Source organism: Cervus elaphus, chromosome 5 (assembly GCF_910594005.1).
Source record: "Cervus elaphus chromosome 5, mCerEla1.1, whole genome shotgun sequence".
NCBI classification, from domain to species: Eukaryota; Metazoa; Chordata; class Mammalia; order Artiodactyla; family Cervidae; genus Cervus; species Cervus elaphus.
Window position 1 is genome coordinate 96,925,835 of NC_057819.1, and position 14,682 is coordinate 96,940,516.

The 14,682-nt window shown below is 48.7% G+C and overlaps 1 protein-coding gene across 2 annotated transcripts in view; it reads right to left on the reverse strand.

Annotated features, from left to right (window-relative positions):
- Window positions 1–428: 428 nt before the first annotated feature.
- Window positions 429–14,682, reverse strand: part of TRPV1 (transient receptor potential cation channel subfamily V member 1) — a 28,899-nt gene continuing 14,645 nt past the window's right edge. For both annotated transcript variants that reach the window (XM_043903417.1, XM_043903416.1), the window contains 6 exons: window positions 13,036–13,201; window positions 12,539–12,605; window positions 10,479–10,801; window positions 9,055–9,182; window positions 7,991–8,106; window positions 429–1,344 (listed from right to left, as the gene is read on the reverse strand). In XM_043903417.1, the coding sequence (XP_043759352.1) occupies window positions 1,172–1,344; window positions 7,991–8,106; window positions 9,055–9,182; window positions 10,479–10,801; window positions 12,539–12,605; window positions 13,036–13,201 (973 nt within the window). In that variant the 3' untranslated portion in view covers window positions 429–1,171. The remainder of the gene's footprint in view (window positions 1,345–7,990; window positions 8,107–9,054; window positions 9,183–10,478; window positions 10,802–12,538; window positions 12,606–13,035; window positions 13,202–14,682) is intronic.

Consider the following 14,682-nt stretch of genomic DNA (forward strand, 5'->3'; position numbering starts at 1 on the left):
TGTTGGCACAATGGCCAGAGATGGTATATAAATGAATGGCTGCATTGCTTGCTAATAAAAGTTTGTTTAAGAACTTCTCCAGTGCTCCAGTGGTTAAGACTCCATGTTTTCAAAGCAAGGAATATGGGTTTGATCCCTGGTCAGGGAACTAGGGTCCCACGTGCTGCAGGGCACTGGCCAAAAAAAATTTTTTAAAGTTTACTGAAACAGGTGGAAGGCCCAATTTGGCCCATGGCCCACAGTTTGCTAACTATGGTAGGAGGAGTGCCCTCACCCAGAGGTAACAACTAAAGCGTGACCAGAGGGTCCTAGACATACAGGGTTGTACATGCATGCACATGGGTACACACACACATGCACACACAGACCACATGGAACCAAAGAGCTACACTGGCCCAATGACTGACACGAAGTTCACACTTGATATGACATATATGTTTATTAATGTATTTATCTGATGGATGGCAAGTTGAGTGGAGATGGAAATAGGTACCACTGCAGGAAAGCAGGGACTATGGCCACCATAGATGGAAGATTAGTAAAAAAAAATTCTTGCCACATGGTTTTGGGACATGGTCCCATACTTTTATTTGAACAGCAGTAGACCTCATATTTTTGGAACTATGATGCATTACATAGAAGGAGGGAGTCACTCCAGAAACACCTGATTCTGGCAGAGCTGGGAAGGGGGCCAGGTTCCCCCACCTTCTCCAACTGAGCGACCATCACCATCCCAGACCACTCTGGACAGAGGAGATACTAAGCACGATATAGACAGGTGCTTCAGCATTTTATCTCAAAGGAAGCATTTTGTTCTCTAAGGTGTTTCCCTGGGGTTCGCTGCCTTTCCCTCCCAGGAATAGAAAATCGAAGGGGCATTGCATACGTGCATGTGGAGACTTCTCATTGGTGTGTTTGATAAAGTCAGTTAACACTAGAAAGCGAGATCCTTTTGTCTTCGGAGATGCAGTTGGGGACAGCGAAGATTGGATGACTCTTCCTGGGCATCCAGCAACACCTCCTACAGCTTGTCCCATGTGGTCCAGTAAAGGCTGGGAGGCGACGCTGGAGGGCAGGCTGCTGAGACATCCCTAGAGGCCCCTACCTGCCCATCACCAGTGGCAGTGGGGTACCCAAGGCCCATGGGGTGGAGAGCACCCTGTGCAGCCCCTCACTTCTCCCCTAAAGCAGCAGAATCTTTGATGATCTCAGCATCTTCGGGCTTGAGGGACCCTGCGAAGTGCCTCAGGTGAACTTCTTCAGGCTGGGCAGGGTGCCTTTCTCGAGTGCTTGCATCTCTTAAGAGGGGAACCAGGGCAAAGTTCTTCCAGTTCCTCCCTGCAACTGAATGATGATGAAACACTATTACTGCCTTTGTTGTTGTTTAGTCGCTTTGGTCGTATCTGACTCTTAACGACCTCATGGACTGTAGCCCACTAGGCTCCTCTGTCCACGGGATTTGCCAGGCAAAAATACTGGAGTGGATTGCCATTTCCTTCTCCAGGGGATCTTCCTGACCCAGGGATGGAACCTGTGTCTCCTGCATTGCATGGATTCTTTACCGCTGAGCCACCAGGGAAGTCTAATACTGCCTTGGAGGCAGCAAAGTGACCAAAGAGTTTTTTGGCATTACCACCCTCTAGATAAAGTGGGGTGTAGGCACCTCAGTGCTTCCAGGACACAGGGATGGGGGCCGTTTCCTCTTCCCTCAGCTGCTCCAGGAGCCTCAGCTCAGGCAGCTCCTAAATTCCTCTCCTCCACTCCACCCTGACTTGCTTGTGGCCCCAGGAGAGTCCGGGGCTTGCTACTCTCAGCCTCTGTTTCCTCCCTGCCCACGTGGGAGGGAGAGCGGCACTGGGGCTGCCCCTGGAGCGGCTCCACACCAGATCAGCTGCAGGGGGATGGACACAGCCAGAGAGTCAGGATCTGGGGCCCAGACCCCACCAGTGCACAGCGGATTGGGAACAATGCCAAGGGAACCATATGACACTGGGCCTTGACGTGGGCTCTCATGTGTGGCCTGAAATCCCAGGAAGGCCCTGAGGAGGACCCCATTGTCACCATCATTGGGATCTCCAGCCGCCCCCCGCCCCCCGCAGGGTGACCCTCAGAGAAGTGACAGCCGAGAGCGACAGCTATACAAGCTCTCCTCCCACTTGCCAGAGCCCCCGTCAGCCAAGCCCTTCGGCTGGCCCTCTCGGGTCTGATCTCTCTAGAATACCAGCCTAAATCACACCTTCTACCCTCAGGCCACAGTTCATTCCCCTCCGCTGGTGTCCTGTCCTGGCCACGTCTCAAAGGCATCAGGAATATGGGAAGCTGGGCCCAGCTGAATTCTCCAGGTCCTGGGTTTCCCCTGGGCCCACAGGCTGACCCTGGCCTGCTCCCCAAGCCCCGTCTGATACCAAGTAGATGGCTGGAGGAGGTTTTAGGGAAGGCATAGAAGCAGGGGGGCTCCATGGGGAGACAGGCCAGGTGCTCATTGAGACACCTCCTTCCTGCCTGGCTGTCTGGCTGTTTGGGGATACTCAACCTCAGAGACTATTTGGCCCAGCTCCAGTTCCTGGGCCCTCAAAGAAGGCGTGGGGCTCCTAGCGCCTGCTTCCCTCAGTCCTGATGCCGAGACCCCCCTCACATGCTCTCCCTGGCTCAGCCACTGACCACTATCTCCCCTGCCCTTTCTCTGATGCATTCCCCCACCCCTTCCCAATCACATGGGCTAAGTGGGTGGGGAGAGTTCCTCGTTATTAAATGATCTCACTATTCATTACGAGTTTCCACTGTTACAAAGTTGTTTAGGAAAGCAAAATCTTCAGGAAATGCTCCCTAATTAATCATATGTGTGAAACCAGGGAACCTCTAACCATCTCCAAGCCGCACCCCAAGTAACATGAGTTGTGTGTGTATCCCTGCCACTGGGCCAATGGCTTTATTAATAGCACAGTGAATGACCAATGCTGTAAGCAGTCAGCAATGTCATGCAAACACAACTGCAAAGCAAAACAGCAAATCTTGTCAAAGGTGGTGGTTTCATGAAATCAATAAGAGCAATGTCAGAAAACTGCTCATATCACATGCAAAGCCATCTCTGAATGGCTCTGTGGTGAAGCTGGACCAGTTAACAACTGGAAAAGAGAGCATCAATAAGTATTCTGACATGACACAGGTAATGCTTCTAATGAAACTCGGGGTGGGCAGCGGGAAGTATAGAGGACTGAAGGAGGCCCTTGGGAAAACTGATGAAGCCCTTGAGTAGTTTTCCAAAAGAAAGCCTCTTAATAAAATAGATTTCCACATCTAGCTCTGATGGCCAGCTATCCTGCTGTAAACAACTGTAAAACAGGACAAAATACATGCAGCAAATGTCTTCAGGCATAAGACCACAGACTGAGAAGCTGCAATTGCTGAGAGAAGTGAAATTCACAAGGTGAACCCCGTGATCGCCCTAAAGTACTGTTTAGGGACAAGTTCTCAGACTACAGTGCCATGAGCTGGAGTCTCAGCAGAGTGTGGAAGTGCCTCTGAGCTAAGGAAGAAGAGGGCAGAGTTTTGAGCAGCTAAAGCAGCTAGAATCCCTGGGACAGGGTGCAGGAGGAGAGGAAGAAGGGAGCTGTGGGGTAGAGGTCCAGAAGTCTTTGGGACGGGGTTCCCTTCAAGTCCTTGGCTCAGAGTTAGTATACTTGCACAATCTTATCTGAGAGTGACTGTTGTGGGGTTGAAAGTGGGACAGAAACATCAGAATCTGAACAGTACTGAAGGATATTGGAGATCCAGCCCAACCAGGGGAGGGGCCTCCTTACACCCTTTTTCTACTCCGAAGATCAAGCTAAAATACCAGAAATGCCCTATCTATTCTATACACACTAGATTAAGGTCTACTCATGACCCACCTTAACTTCCCTGGAGGTCTAGTGGTTAAGATTCCATACTTCCAATGCAGGGGGCATGGGTTTGACCCCTGGTCAGGGAACTAAGATCCTACCTGCCCAGAAGCTCAGCCAAGAACAAAAAGAAAAAAAAAGAGAGAGAGAGAGACCCACCTTACAAAAACCTAAAGTCAAGCGCTGACAAGATCCACAGTGGAAAGAGTCTGGAGGTTGAGTCCCACAAGTTTGATGGGATTGGTAAACACCTTGACATTTCCACAGATTTACCATGATTAAATGTTAAAGCTAAACACACACAAGTTCAAAGTGATTCATCAGTAACTGAACTGCCAGCTAGAATGAAAATTCAATCAAAAGTCTCTACAACATATTATTACAATGCCCAGTATACAATTAAAAGTTACTAGACATACAAGAAACAGGAAAATGTGACTCACAGTCAAGAAAACACCAGTCAATAGAAACTAACCCCAAGATGGCCCAAATGTTGGATTTAGCAGATTTAGTAGGTGGAGAATCAAAAGCAGCTATTATAAATACATTCAAAGAACCAAATGAAAGCAATCTTTCTTTTTTTTTTTCCTGGTCAAATCATGCAACATTTGGGATCCTAGTTCCTAAACAGAGATCAAGCCTGTGTTTCTTGCATTGGAAGAATGGAGTCAAGTTCCAGGAAAACATAATCTTAATGAAGGAACAGCTAAGGAAACCCAGGAGAGAAATGGAAACTATTTTTTAAAAGAATCAAATAGAAATTCCAGAACTAAATAGTCCATTCACTGGATAGGCTTAATAGCAGTTTGGAAATGACTAAGGAAAGGGTCAATGAACTTGGAGACAGATTAGTAGAAATGATCAAACTTGAGGGAAAATGAACAAAGTCTCAGAAGCCCACAGGACAATATCAAATGGTCCAACGTGCCTGTAAAACAAGAACATAGGGAAAATAAAGCAAAGTGTATATAGTCTCCAAAATTTGATGAAACATATTGATGTACAGATCCAAGAATCTCCACAAACCACAAGCAAGATAAAACCAAAGAAAAGCACGCCTAAGCACATTTTAGTCAAACTGCTGAAAACCAAAGATGAAGAGAATACTTTGAAAGCAGTTGAGGGAGTGAAGGGAGACGCAGTACAGACGCACTATAGCAGTGCAAATAATGGGTGATTTTTCATCAGAAACAACAGAGGCCAGAAGACAGCGGAAAATCATAGTTTAAGTACTGAAATTAAAACCAACAACCAAAGGGGACTTCCCTGGAGGTGCAGTTGTTAAGACTCTGGGCTTCCACTGCAGGGGGTATGGGTTCAATCCCTGGTTGAGGAACTAAGATCCCATACGCCCTGTGGCACAGCCAAAAAATAATTTTAAAAAAATTAAATTAAGATATACAATTAAAAAGTAACAAAAACCTATTAACCTAGAATTCTGTATCTGGGAAAATATCCTTCAAACATGAAGAGGGAATTAACATTTTCAGGTAAACAAAAGCTGATCTATAGTGATTGAAATTAGGTAGTTACCTGGGATGAGGAGGGTGGAATTGACCACTAAGGGGCATGAAGGCCTTTCTGGGGTGATGGAAACAGTCTGTGTCTTGAGTGAGGCAGTGGTTGCCTGAGTGTGTGGTGGTGGTTAATTGCTACGTCCTGTCCAATTCTTTGAGACCCCATGGACTGTAGCCCTCCAGGCTCCTCTGTCCATGGGATTTCCCAGGCAAGAATACTGGAGTGGGTTGCCATTTCTTCCTCCAGAGAATTGTCAAAACTTATCAAAGTGTATGCATAAAATGTGTGCATTTTATTGAATGCAAATTGCATCTTAATAAAGGACATTTTTTTTAAGTTTGTAAAATAGAAAAAAATGAGCTTCACTATGAAGCAATAGCAAATCTAAAACCTGCAGTATCATGTTATCAGGCAAGTTTGCCTGAAAAATCATGCCTTTCCCCCAATGAACCAAAAAAAGAAAAAAAAAACTATCAACATTTGATTCATTCTTTGTTCATTTAAGAATTAGCAACAATAAAAACAAAATTAGCGACATCAGCAAAATGGCAAAGTAGACAGCTCCAAACATGCATGCTGCCACAAAAACATTTTTTTAAAGGCAGAAACTTTAGAACCAACATAGTCAGAACTCTGGGAAACAGCCCAAGGTTTTCAGAAACCAAGAACATGCTGACTCAAGAAAAAGGCAACTAAAAAATGGTAGGAAGTGGGTAGGAAGGAGGCGCAAGAGGGAAAGAATATACGTATACTTATGGCTGATTGGTGGTGGTGTACGGCACAAACCAACACCACACTGGAAAGCAATTATCCTCCAATTAAAATTTAAAAATTAATTTTTAAAAAAGAAAAGATATAGAAAAAATGGTAGGGAGCTAAAATTAGAAAACTCTCTAAAAGAAAAAAACAAGCCAGAGGAAACAATCTTCCTGACATCGGACTGGATTTGACAGTGATTTCTTGGATGTAACACCAAAAGAACAAGTAACCAAAGAAAATAATAGATCAATTGGGTGTGTACTGATAGCTGATCCTCACTGTTATATGGCAGAAACTAACACAATATTGTAAAGCAATTATTCTCCAGTTAATTAATTTTTAAATATAGATACATTGGGCTTCATCAAAATAAAAGCTTTTGTACATCAAGGGGCAATTCACAGCATAGAAAAGATATTGGCAAATTATATATCCGATAAATTATTACATTTGGCAGATACAAAGAACTCCTATAACTCAACAATTAAAAAAAATTTTTTTTTAGTGGGCAAAGAGCTTGAATAGGCATTCCTCCAAGGAATATCTATAAATATCAGTCGCAAATAAGTGACTGAACTGAACTGAAGCACATGAAAAGATGTTCAAAATCATTAGTCGTGATGGAAATGGAAATCAGTGAGAAACTACTTCACACATGTTAGGATGGCTATAATCAAAACAAAAACAGGAAATAACAAGTTGTAGGTGAGGATGTGGAACCCTGGTACATTGCTGGTGGGAAGGTAAAATGATTCAACCGCTTTGGAAAACAGTTTGGCAGTTCCTCAAAAAAGTTAAACATAAAATTAACATATATCCTGCAATTCCACTACCATCCCAAAGACTGAAAAGCAGAAAATCAAGAAGAATCTTGTACACTAGCGTTCACAGCATTATTCACACCAGTCAAAAAGATGGAAACAATTCTAATGTCAGTGAACAGATGAATGGATAAATAAAATACAGTATACACATACAATGGAGAGCTATTGAGTCAGACACAAAAGGACAAGCATTGTGTAATTCCTCTCATATGAAGTACTCAGAATAGGAAAACTCCTAGAGACAGAAAGTAGGTTAGAGGTTACTAGGAACTGGGAGGAGGGGGAAATGGGATTAATTGTTGAATGGTACAGAATGTCTGTTTGGAATCTTGAAAACGTTTAGGAAATAGATAAGGGTGATGCTTACCCAACATCGTGGATATAATCAATACCACCAAACTGTATGCTTTGAAAAAAAATGGTTAAAATGGCAAATTTCATGTTATATATATTTTATCACAATTTTTTTTAAAAAGCTAAAAGAATTAGTGCAGGGTTGTAATTATAACTCAAAACATGTCCAATGTAAGAGACTAGGTTTGCCTCACTTTTAGGTGAGTATCTTCCCCTGGACCTTTCATTTCATGTCTACTCTTAAAACGTTTACCGTTAACGGGTTAAAGGGCTGGTTTCTGGTGGTGGTTTTCCACAGGGCTCCTCTGCTCCCAACTCTTCCCTCCTCTGCCTGCCTGCCTGCCTGTGAGCCAGGTGAGGGTCCCCGTTTGTGTCCGTAAGCCTCGCGTTGCTGAGTGCAGACGCTGGGAGTGAGAATCGGGAGGGAGGAGACAGGGCAGCTCACAGGAGGCTGGATGTGGGCTGACAGCCTCCCCTGGGCCACTGATGACCAGGGTCCCTGGCAGAGCCAGCAGGTACGGGGCCGTGGAGCTGTGGGCTGTGCAGGCATGCGTGAGCGCCTGTGACCGAGTGTGCGGGTGGCTGACCCCTGAGGCTGCTCCAGGGGGTGGGGGCCCCCAGGCTTCACCTGCCCCCCTTCCTCTTGCGCCTTACCTCGGCTTGACCGCAGGGAGAAGCTCAGGGTGCGTTTGATGCCCTCACAGTTGCCCGGGTCTTCGTTGATGATGCCCACGTTGGTGTTCCAGGTGGTCCAGTTCACCTCGTCCACCCTGCAGGGGGAGGAGATGGGGCAGCAGGGAGCTAGCGGTCCACAGACCCGCGGTCCCAGCGCCCCAGCAGACCAGGGCGCAGACCAAGGCGGGGAGACACAGCTGGTAAGAGGAGGGCCCGGAGGGGCCTGCCTTTTGTGTTTGCTTTTGCCAAGGGCGTACGTGCTAAGTCAATGTCCGACTCTTCTCAAGCCAGTGGACGGTAGCTCACCAGGCTCCTCCGTCCATGGGATTCTCCAGGCAAGAATACTGGAGCTGTTGCCAAACCCTCCTCCAGAGGATCCTCCCGACCCAGAGGCCAAACCCACGTGTCTGGTGTTTCCTGCCTTGGCAGGCAGGTTCTTTACCACTAGCGCCACCTGGGAAGCCGGCCACACCAAGCAGTTTACGGGATCTTAGTTTCCTGACTAGGGATGGAATCTGGGCCCGCGGCAGCAAGAACAGAGTCCCAACCACTTGAACTCCCAGGGAATTCCGGGGAGGAGGGGGCCTGCCTTTTGGACACCACCTCTGAAGATGTGTCCTCTGACTACACCTTAGGGCCCAGGGACTTTAAAGACTGGATTCCTTGTTCTGACTCTGATGGCTAGGTGGGTCCCACAGTTTGGAATCTATGATGGGTCCCCTGTACCCACAGCCAACCCCAGGGCAGCCCCTGTACCTATAGCTGGCTGCCCTGGGGTTGGCTGTGGGTACAGGGGACCATGACTGGTCCCAAGAGACCCTAAGGAAGGCTTTTGTTCCCACAGGTGACTCTAGGTGGTTCCCCCAGGTTAATGCTAAGCCCCAGAATGGCCCTTGTACCTACAGCTGGTTCTGGGTGGGTCCCCACGCCCACAGGTGAGCACCGAGGCAGATCTCTGTCCTCATAGCTAGCTCTGGCTGGGTCCCCATATCCTCAGCTGAGCCCCGAATCCCCCAAGCTTTGATCCCTGCCTCAGAAATTACCTGAAACACCACCTGTAGTCATCCTTGCCATCAGGTGTGTACCCCACCTGCAGCAGCTTGCCTGAGCGAAAGGCCTTCCGCATACACTTGAGGAAGCTCTTCTCCGTGTCTAGGATGGTGATGGCTCTCTGCAGGAAGACACGAAAGGCAGAGGGTGGAGGGATCATCCAGGGGCCACCCCGGCTGCCCGTGCCAAGATCAGTGTCTTCAGGGTCTCTCGGGTCCCTGTGCCTCCAGGATGGATGTCTAGTACCCTCCACACCAGGCTTGGTCTTCACAGCCCAATAGGTGCACACTCCGTGGATGGCGCTCAGACCTGCACAGACGCAGCCAACCCCAGACCCTTCCCAGAGGAGCTCAACAAAGGGCAACATAATGTAGCACTTATGAGCAGAGCCTCGAGGGTGAGACTTCCCAGGGCTGAGTCCTGGCTGGGCTGCTTACTGGTTGCCTTGGAGACAGATAGCTAACTTCTCCGTGCCTCTGTTATTGTTATTGTTGTTTAGTCACTAAGTCGTGTCTGACCCTTTTTGCAACCCCCATGGGGTCCCCCATATAGCCCGCCAGGTTCCTCTGTCCATGGGATTCTCCAGGCAAGAATGCTGGAGTGGGTTGCCATTTCCTACTCCAGGAGATCTTCCCGACCCAGGGATCGAACCCACATCTCCTCCATCTCCTGCACTGGCAGGTGGATTCTTTACCACTGCACCACCTGGGAAACCAGTGCCTTCATCCAAAATCGGGGATAGTGAGAGTGCCCTCTCAATAGCAGTGTTATAGGATTAAAGACGGCTTGTAAGTAAGACACTTAGAACAGTACCTGGTGTAGAGCCAGTGCTACTTAGTAAGAATGATGCTTTTATTATTAGTTGGGAAGGCAGAGGTGGACTAGGCAGCTCAAAAATGCAGTTGTCAGGCGACTTCCTTAGTGGTCCAGTGGCTAAGACTCTGCGCTCTCAATTCGTGTGGTCCAGGTTCAATCCCTGGTCAGGGAACTAGATCCCACATGCCACAACTAACAGCCTGCATGCTGTGTGCAGCAACTAAGACCCGGCACAGTCCAAAAAAAAAAAAAAAAATACAGCTCTCAGGGCCCATCCCATCTTAGCTGCTCCCAGAGTCTGGCTTCTGGTTCCCAATCGACACCGAGATCCTCTGCGACAGGCACCCCATGGGGCTGAAGCCTCTGTCTCCTCCTCCCAGGGACTGCCCAGCTCCATAGACATGGAGTTTACGAACACCCGCTGGAGACCCCGGGCAAGCATCCCTGTGGGGGGAGCCAGAGGGGAGACAACGGAGGGGGAGGCTGCTGCCCGAGCCCCCGGTCTGGCTGGGCTGTCTGCCCCCTCCCCAAAGTGTCTCCCATGCACCCAGCTGTGTTGAGCAGCAGCCAGAGCAGCTGACCCCCTGGTGCTGCAACCCACCTGCAGCTTCCAGATGTTCTTGCTCTCTTGAGCGATCTTGTTGACCGTCTCGCCCATGAGGGCGATCAGCATGTTGAGCAGGAGGATGTACGTGAGAATCACGTAGGCCAGCAACAGGATGATGAAGACAGCCTTGAAGTCATAGTTCTCGGTGAACTCCAGGTCCCCCATGCCGATGGTGAACTTGAACAGCTCCAGACACGTGGAGTACAGGCTGTTGTAGGAGCTGTGGGCCGACCGGCAGCCAGGCCCTCGCCACCTGTGTGGTGACGACTCAGCCGGCACAGAGTCATTCTTTCCATCCTCAATCAGTGTCACCACCGCTGGAGGGCACGGGGAACGTGTGGCCAGATGGAAGCCTAAGACCCCAGGGTCCCCAACCCGCCCACCCACCTCCCCAAGAGGGTCCACAGCAGGAACTCTGGCTAGGCCATGTGGCGTCTTTGTGTGAATTTAAAGGGACTGCACTTCTTCAGAACTATCAGTTCGTCATAATCTGCTCGTTGCAACTAGAGAGAGCCCGTGTGTAGCAATGAAGACCCAGCACAGCCCAAAATAAAGGAATTAATTTAAAAAACCACAAAGTTAGCATTAGAAAGGGACAGACAGACATCATGGGACACTTGATATAAGGAAAACATACATTCCTTCCTTGATATTTTGACCAAAAATGCGCACCTGAATCTAACTGTGAAGGGACATAATGGGCATCCTCTGTCCATGGGATTCTCCAGGCAAGAATACTGGAGTGGGTTGCCATGTCCTCCTCCAGGGGATCTTCCTGACCCAGGGATCAAACCCAGGTCTCCTGCATTGCAGGCAGACACTTTAACCTCTGAGCCACCAGGGAAGCCAAAGGAACCTCAGCCAGACCCGAACCAAGAGACACTAAAAAAACTGCCGTTTACTCAATAAAAATGTGAAGGTCACAAAAGAGAAGGAAAGATTAAGGAAACTGCTCCAGAGTGAAGGAGACTAAACAGGCTTGACAAGTGAATGTAATGTGTTATCTGGGATTTTCCTTTCTATAAAAGACATTATTAGGACAATTAGTGAAATCTGAAGAAGGCTGGAAGATTAGCTAATAGTCCAGTATTGATGTTAATTTCCTGGTTTTGATCATTATGCTGTGTTTATGCAAGAGAATGTTCTCATTTTCAGGAAATACACGCTGAAGTATTTAGTGGTAAAGGACTGATCATATCTGCAATTCTGTCTTTTTTTATAAGTACAGTGTAGTATGTATCCGCCTGCAATGCAGGAGACCCCAGTTTGATTCCTAGGTTGGAAAGATCCCCTGGAGAAGGGATAGGATGCCCAGTTCATTATTCTTGGTCTTTCCTTGTGGCTTAGACGGTAAAGAATCTGCCTGCAATGCAGGACACTTGGGTTTGATCCCTGGGTTGGGAAGATTACCTGGAAGAGGGCATGGCAACCCACTCGAGTATCCTTGCCTGAAGAATCCCCATGAACCGAGGAGCCTGGTGGGCTACAGTCCATGGGGTCGCAGAGTCGGACACGACTGAGCGACTAAGCTTACACTATGTACGTGTGTGTGGTGTGTGTACGTGTGTGTGGTGTGTGTATGTGTGTGTAGTGGGAAGAGAAAGTGACTTTTTAAATGTGGTAAAACAAGTAGGGGAATCTGGGCAAAGAGTACAGACATCTTGTGACTAGGGTGGGGAGGGAGGTTCAGGAGGGCGGGGACACATGTAAGTCTATGGCCAATTCATACTGATATATGGCAAAAACCATCACAATACTATAAAGTAATTCTCCTCCAATTAAAACAAATCAATTAAAAAAACTTTTTTGAGTCAAGATGCAACTATACCACAGGCAAGCAGCACTTTACACCTCTAAAGTGACCTAAAATCTTTTATGAATCAATTTCCAGGTTCTCCTACTACTATTATTTCAGTGTGCTCCTTGTCCATCTGCTCTGTCACCTGCAGACACACACCCCAGTGGGCCTCTCCCCACACAACCCTGCAGAGTCCTCAGGAAGCCGAGGTCAGCAGGAGCCCTGGCCTCCCACCAGCCCTGACCACACCGGTTACCTGTGGAAAACCCGAACAGGAACACGACGTAAACAAACATGAAGCGACACAGGTCTCTGAGGATCATCTGCAGGAGAGAGTGGCCTTGTCAGACCCTCCTCCAGGCCCAGGAGAGGCCAAGGCAAGTGCTAGGGCTGTGTCAGCCTGGGGGGTCTTTCTTGAGCCCAAGTGGTATCAGAGGACAGACAGCTAGGTTTGCTTCGGTGGTTTTCAGCTCAAGAGTCATGAGGGACTTACCACAGTGCCCCACATTGGCCTTTTTCTGGTGGGAGAGGGAGCCTGGCAGGTGGGGGGTGGGGGTCAAGTTTCAAGGGAGCCCCCAACCCTGGGTCAAGGCCAGATTGCCTGATTGTTGGGGAATTCTCTGGGAAAGTGGGTCTTAAAGCAGGACCTTCCCAGACAATGCAGAGAGGATGGATGGAGTTTGTGGGGCCGGGTCCCACACCCCTTGGAGGTAATCAGGCTCTGCGGAGGAGCCCTGGGGCACTGGCACCCACCTTCTCGATCATGACGGCATAGATGCCCATCTGCTGGAAGCCGCGGGTGTAGTAGAGCATGTTGGTCCAGCCCATGGCCAGGGAGAACACCATGGAGGCCACGTACTCCTTGCAGCGGCAGAAGTACAACACCACGGTCGCCAGCATGAACAGCGACTGCATGAAGCTGAGGAGGAGGGACAGCAGGCCCTGTCCACAGCCGCGCCCTCACAGACAAGAGCCCAGATGCCTGGCGTGCATGCATGTTAGGTCCCTTTAGTCGTGTTCAGCTCTTTGAGAACACGTTCAGCTCTGTAGCCCACCAGGCTCTTCTGTCCATGGGGGTTCCCCAGGCAAGAATACTGGAGTGAGTTGCTATGTCCTCCTCCAGGGGAATCTTCCCGACCCAGCAATCAAACATGCGTCTCTTACATCTCCTGCATTGGCAGGTGGGTTCTTTACCACTTGCGCCACCTGGGAAGCCCCAAGATGCCAGAACCTCCCCTCAAAGGCCACAGGGGGAGGTGGGAGAGGGGATGGCCATCCTACCTCCTTTAGCTCATGAGTCTCAGTGGGACTGATATTGTCCCAAAGAGGCAAAAATCAGTTCCGGGTGCCAGTGGGGGGATAAGAGGAGGGGTGGATGTGCAAAATCTTATTCTCTTCACACACAATCCACAGATATAAAGACAATACTTCCCTGGTGGTCCAATAGTTAAGAATCCACCTGCCAATGCAGGCTCAGGGGTTCGATCGCTGGTCAGGGAACTAGATCCCAGATGCCACGGGGCAACTAAGCACGTGTGCTGCAACTACTGAAGCCCACACGCCTAGAGCCTGTGCTCTGCCACAAGAGAAACCACTATAATGAGAGACCTTGCACCACAGCTAGAGAGTAGCCCCTGCTCGCTGCAACTAGAGAAAGCCTGAACGCAGCAGGACCCAACGCAACCAAAAGTAAATAAATAAATAAATACAGTACATAAACAGATATACAGTATATCTGTGGTAAGCGATTTCATGGGAGGAGCAATTAGGAAAAAAAGAAAAGGAATCTAAAAGCAACAAAGAAAACAGGCTGAAAAACAGGGCTTTAGCTCCAACTACCTCCCTATCCAGTTCCTGGGAACAGTAACCTCACGGACCTCAGAGAATCTAGGAGGCCTAGGCCCGTGAGAACAGGCTGTGCGCTCCCAAAAAACCACAGGTGGAGTCTGCAGATCACATCCTCAAACTCAGGAGCAGAGCCAGGGAAGGTGTCCTTTCTGCTCCTCAGTCAGGTGCTGGCTGCCTATCAGAGGCCTGGACAGGCTTAGAGGACACCTGGGTAATCCCAGACAGGGTCTGCTCAATGATCCCTTCCCAGATAGATGGATAAAAAGATGGAAAAGACGAACAAGGGTACATCTAACTCTGACTGTAGACCACAGGAGGCTGGGGAACAGGTTGGTCATTCCCTAGTACCTGGAACATACTTGGTGCAGAGTGGACTCTCGGTATTCACTCACCCAGCAAAGGTTTACTGGGTGCCTTCCATCATTCATTCAACATGTTTGTGAAGCCCTACTAGGTTCCAAGCCCAGTGTATGTGAGAGAATGAGTGAGAACGAGCTGACTGCTGTCATCCCAGGTCTCATGGCCAAAAGATGCTGTCTGCTACAGAGGCAT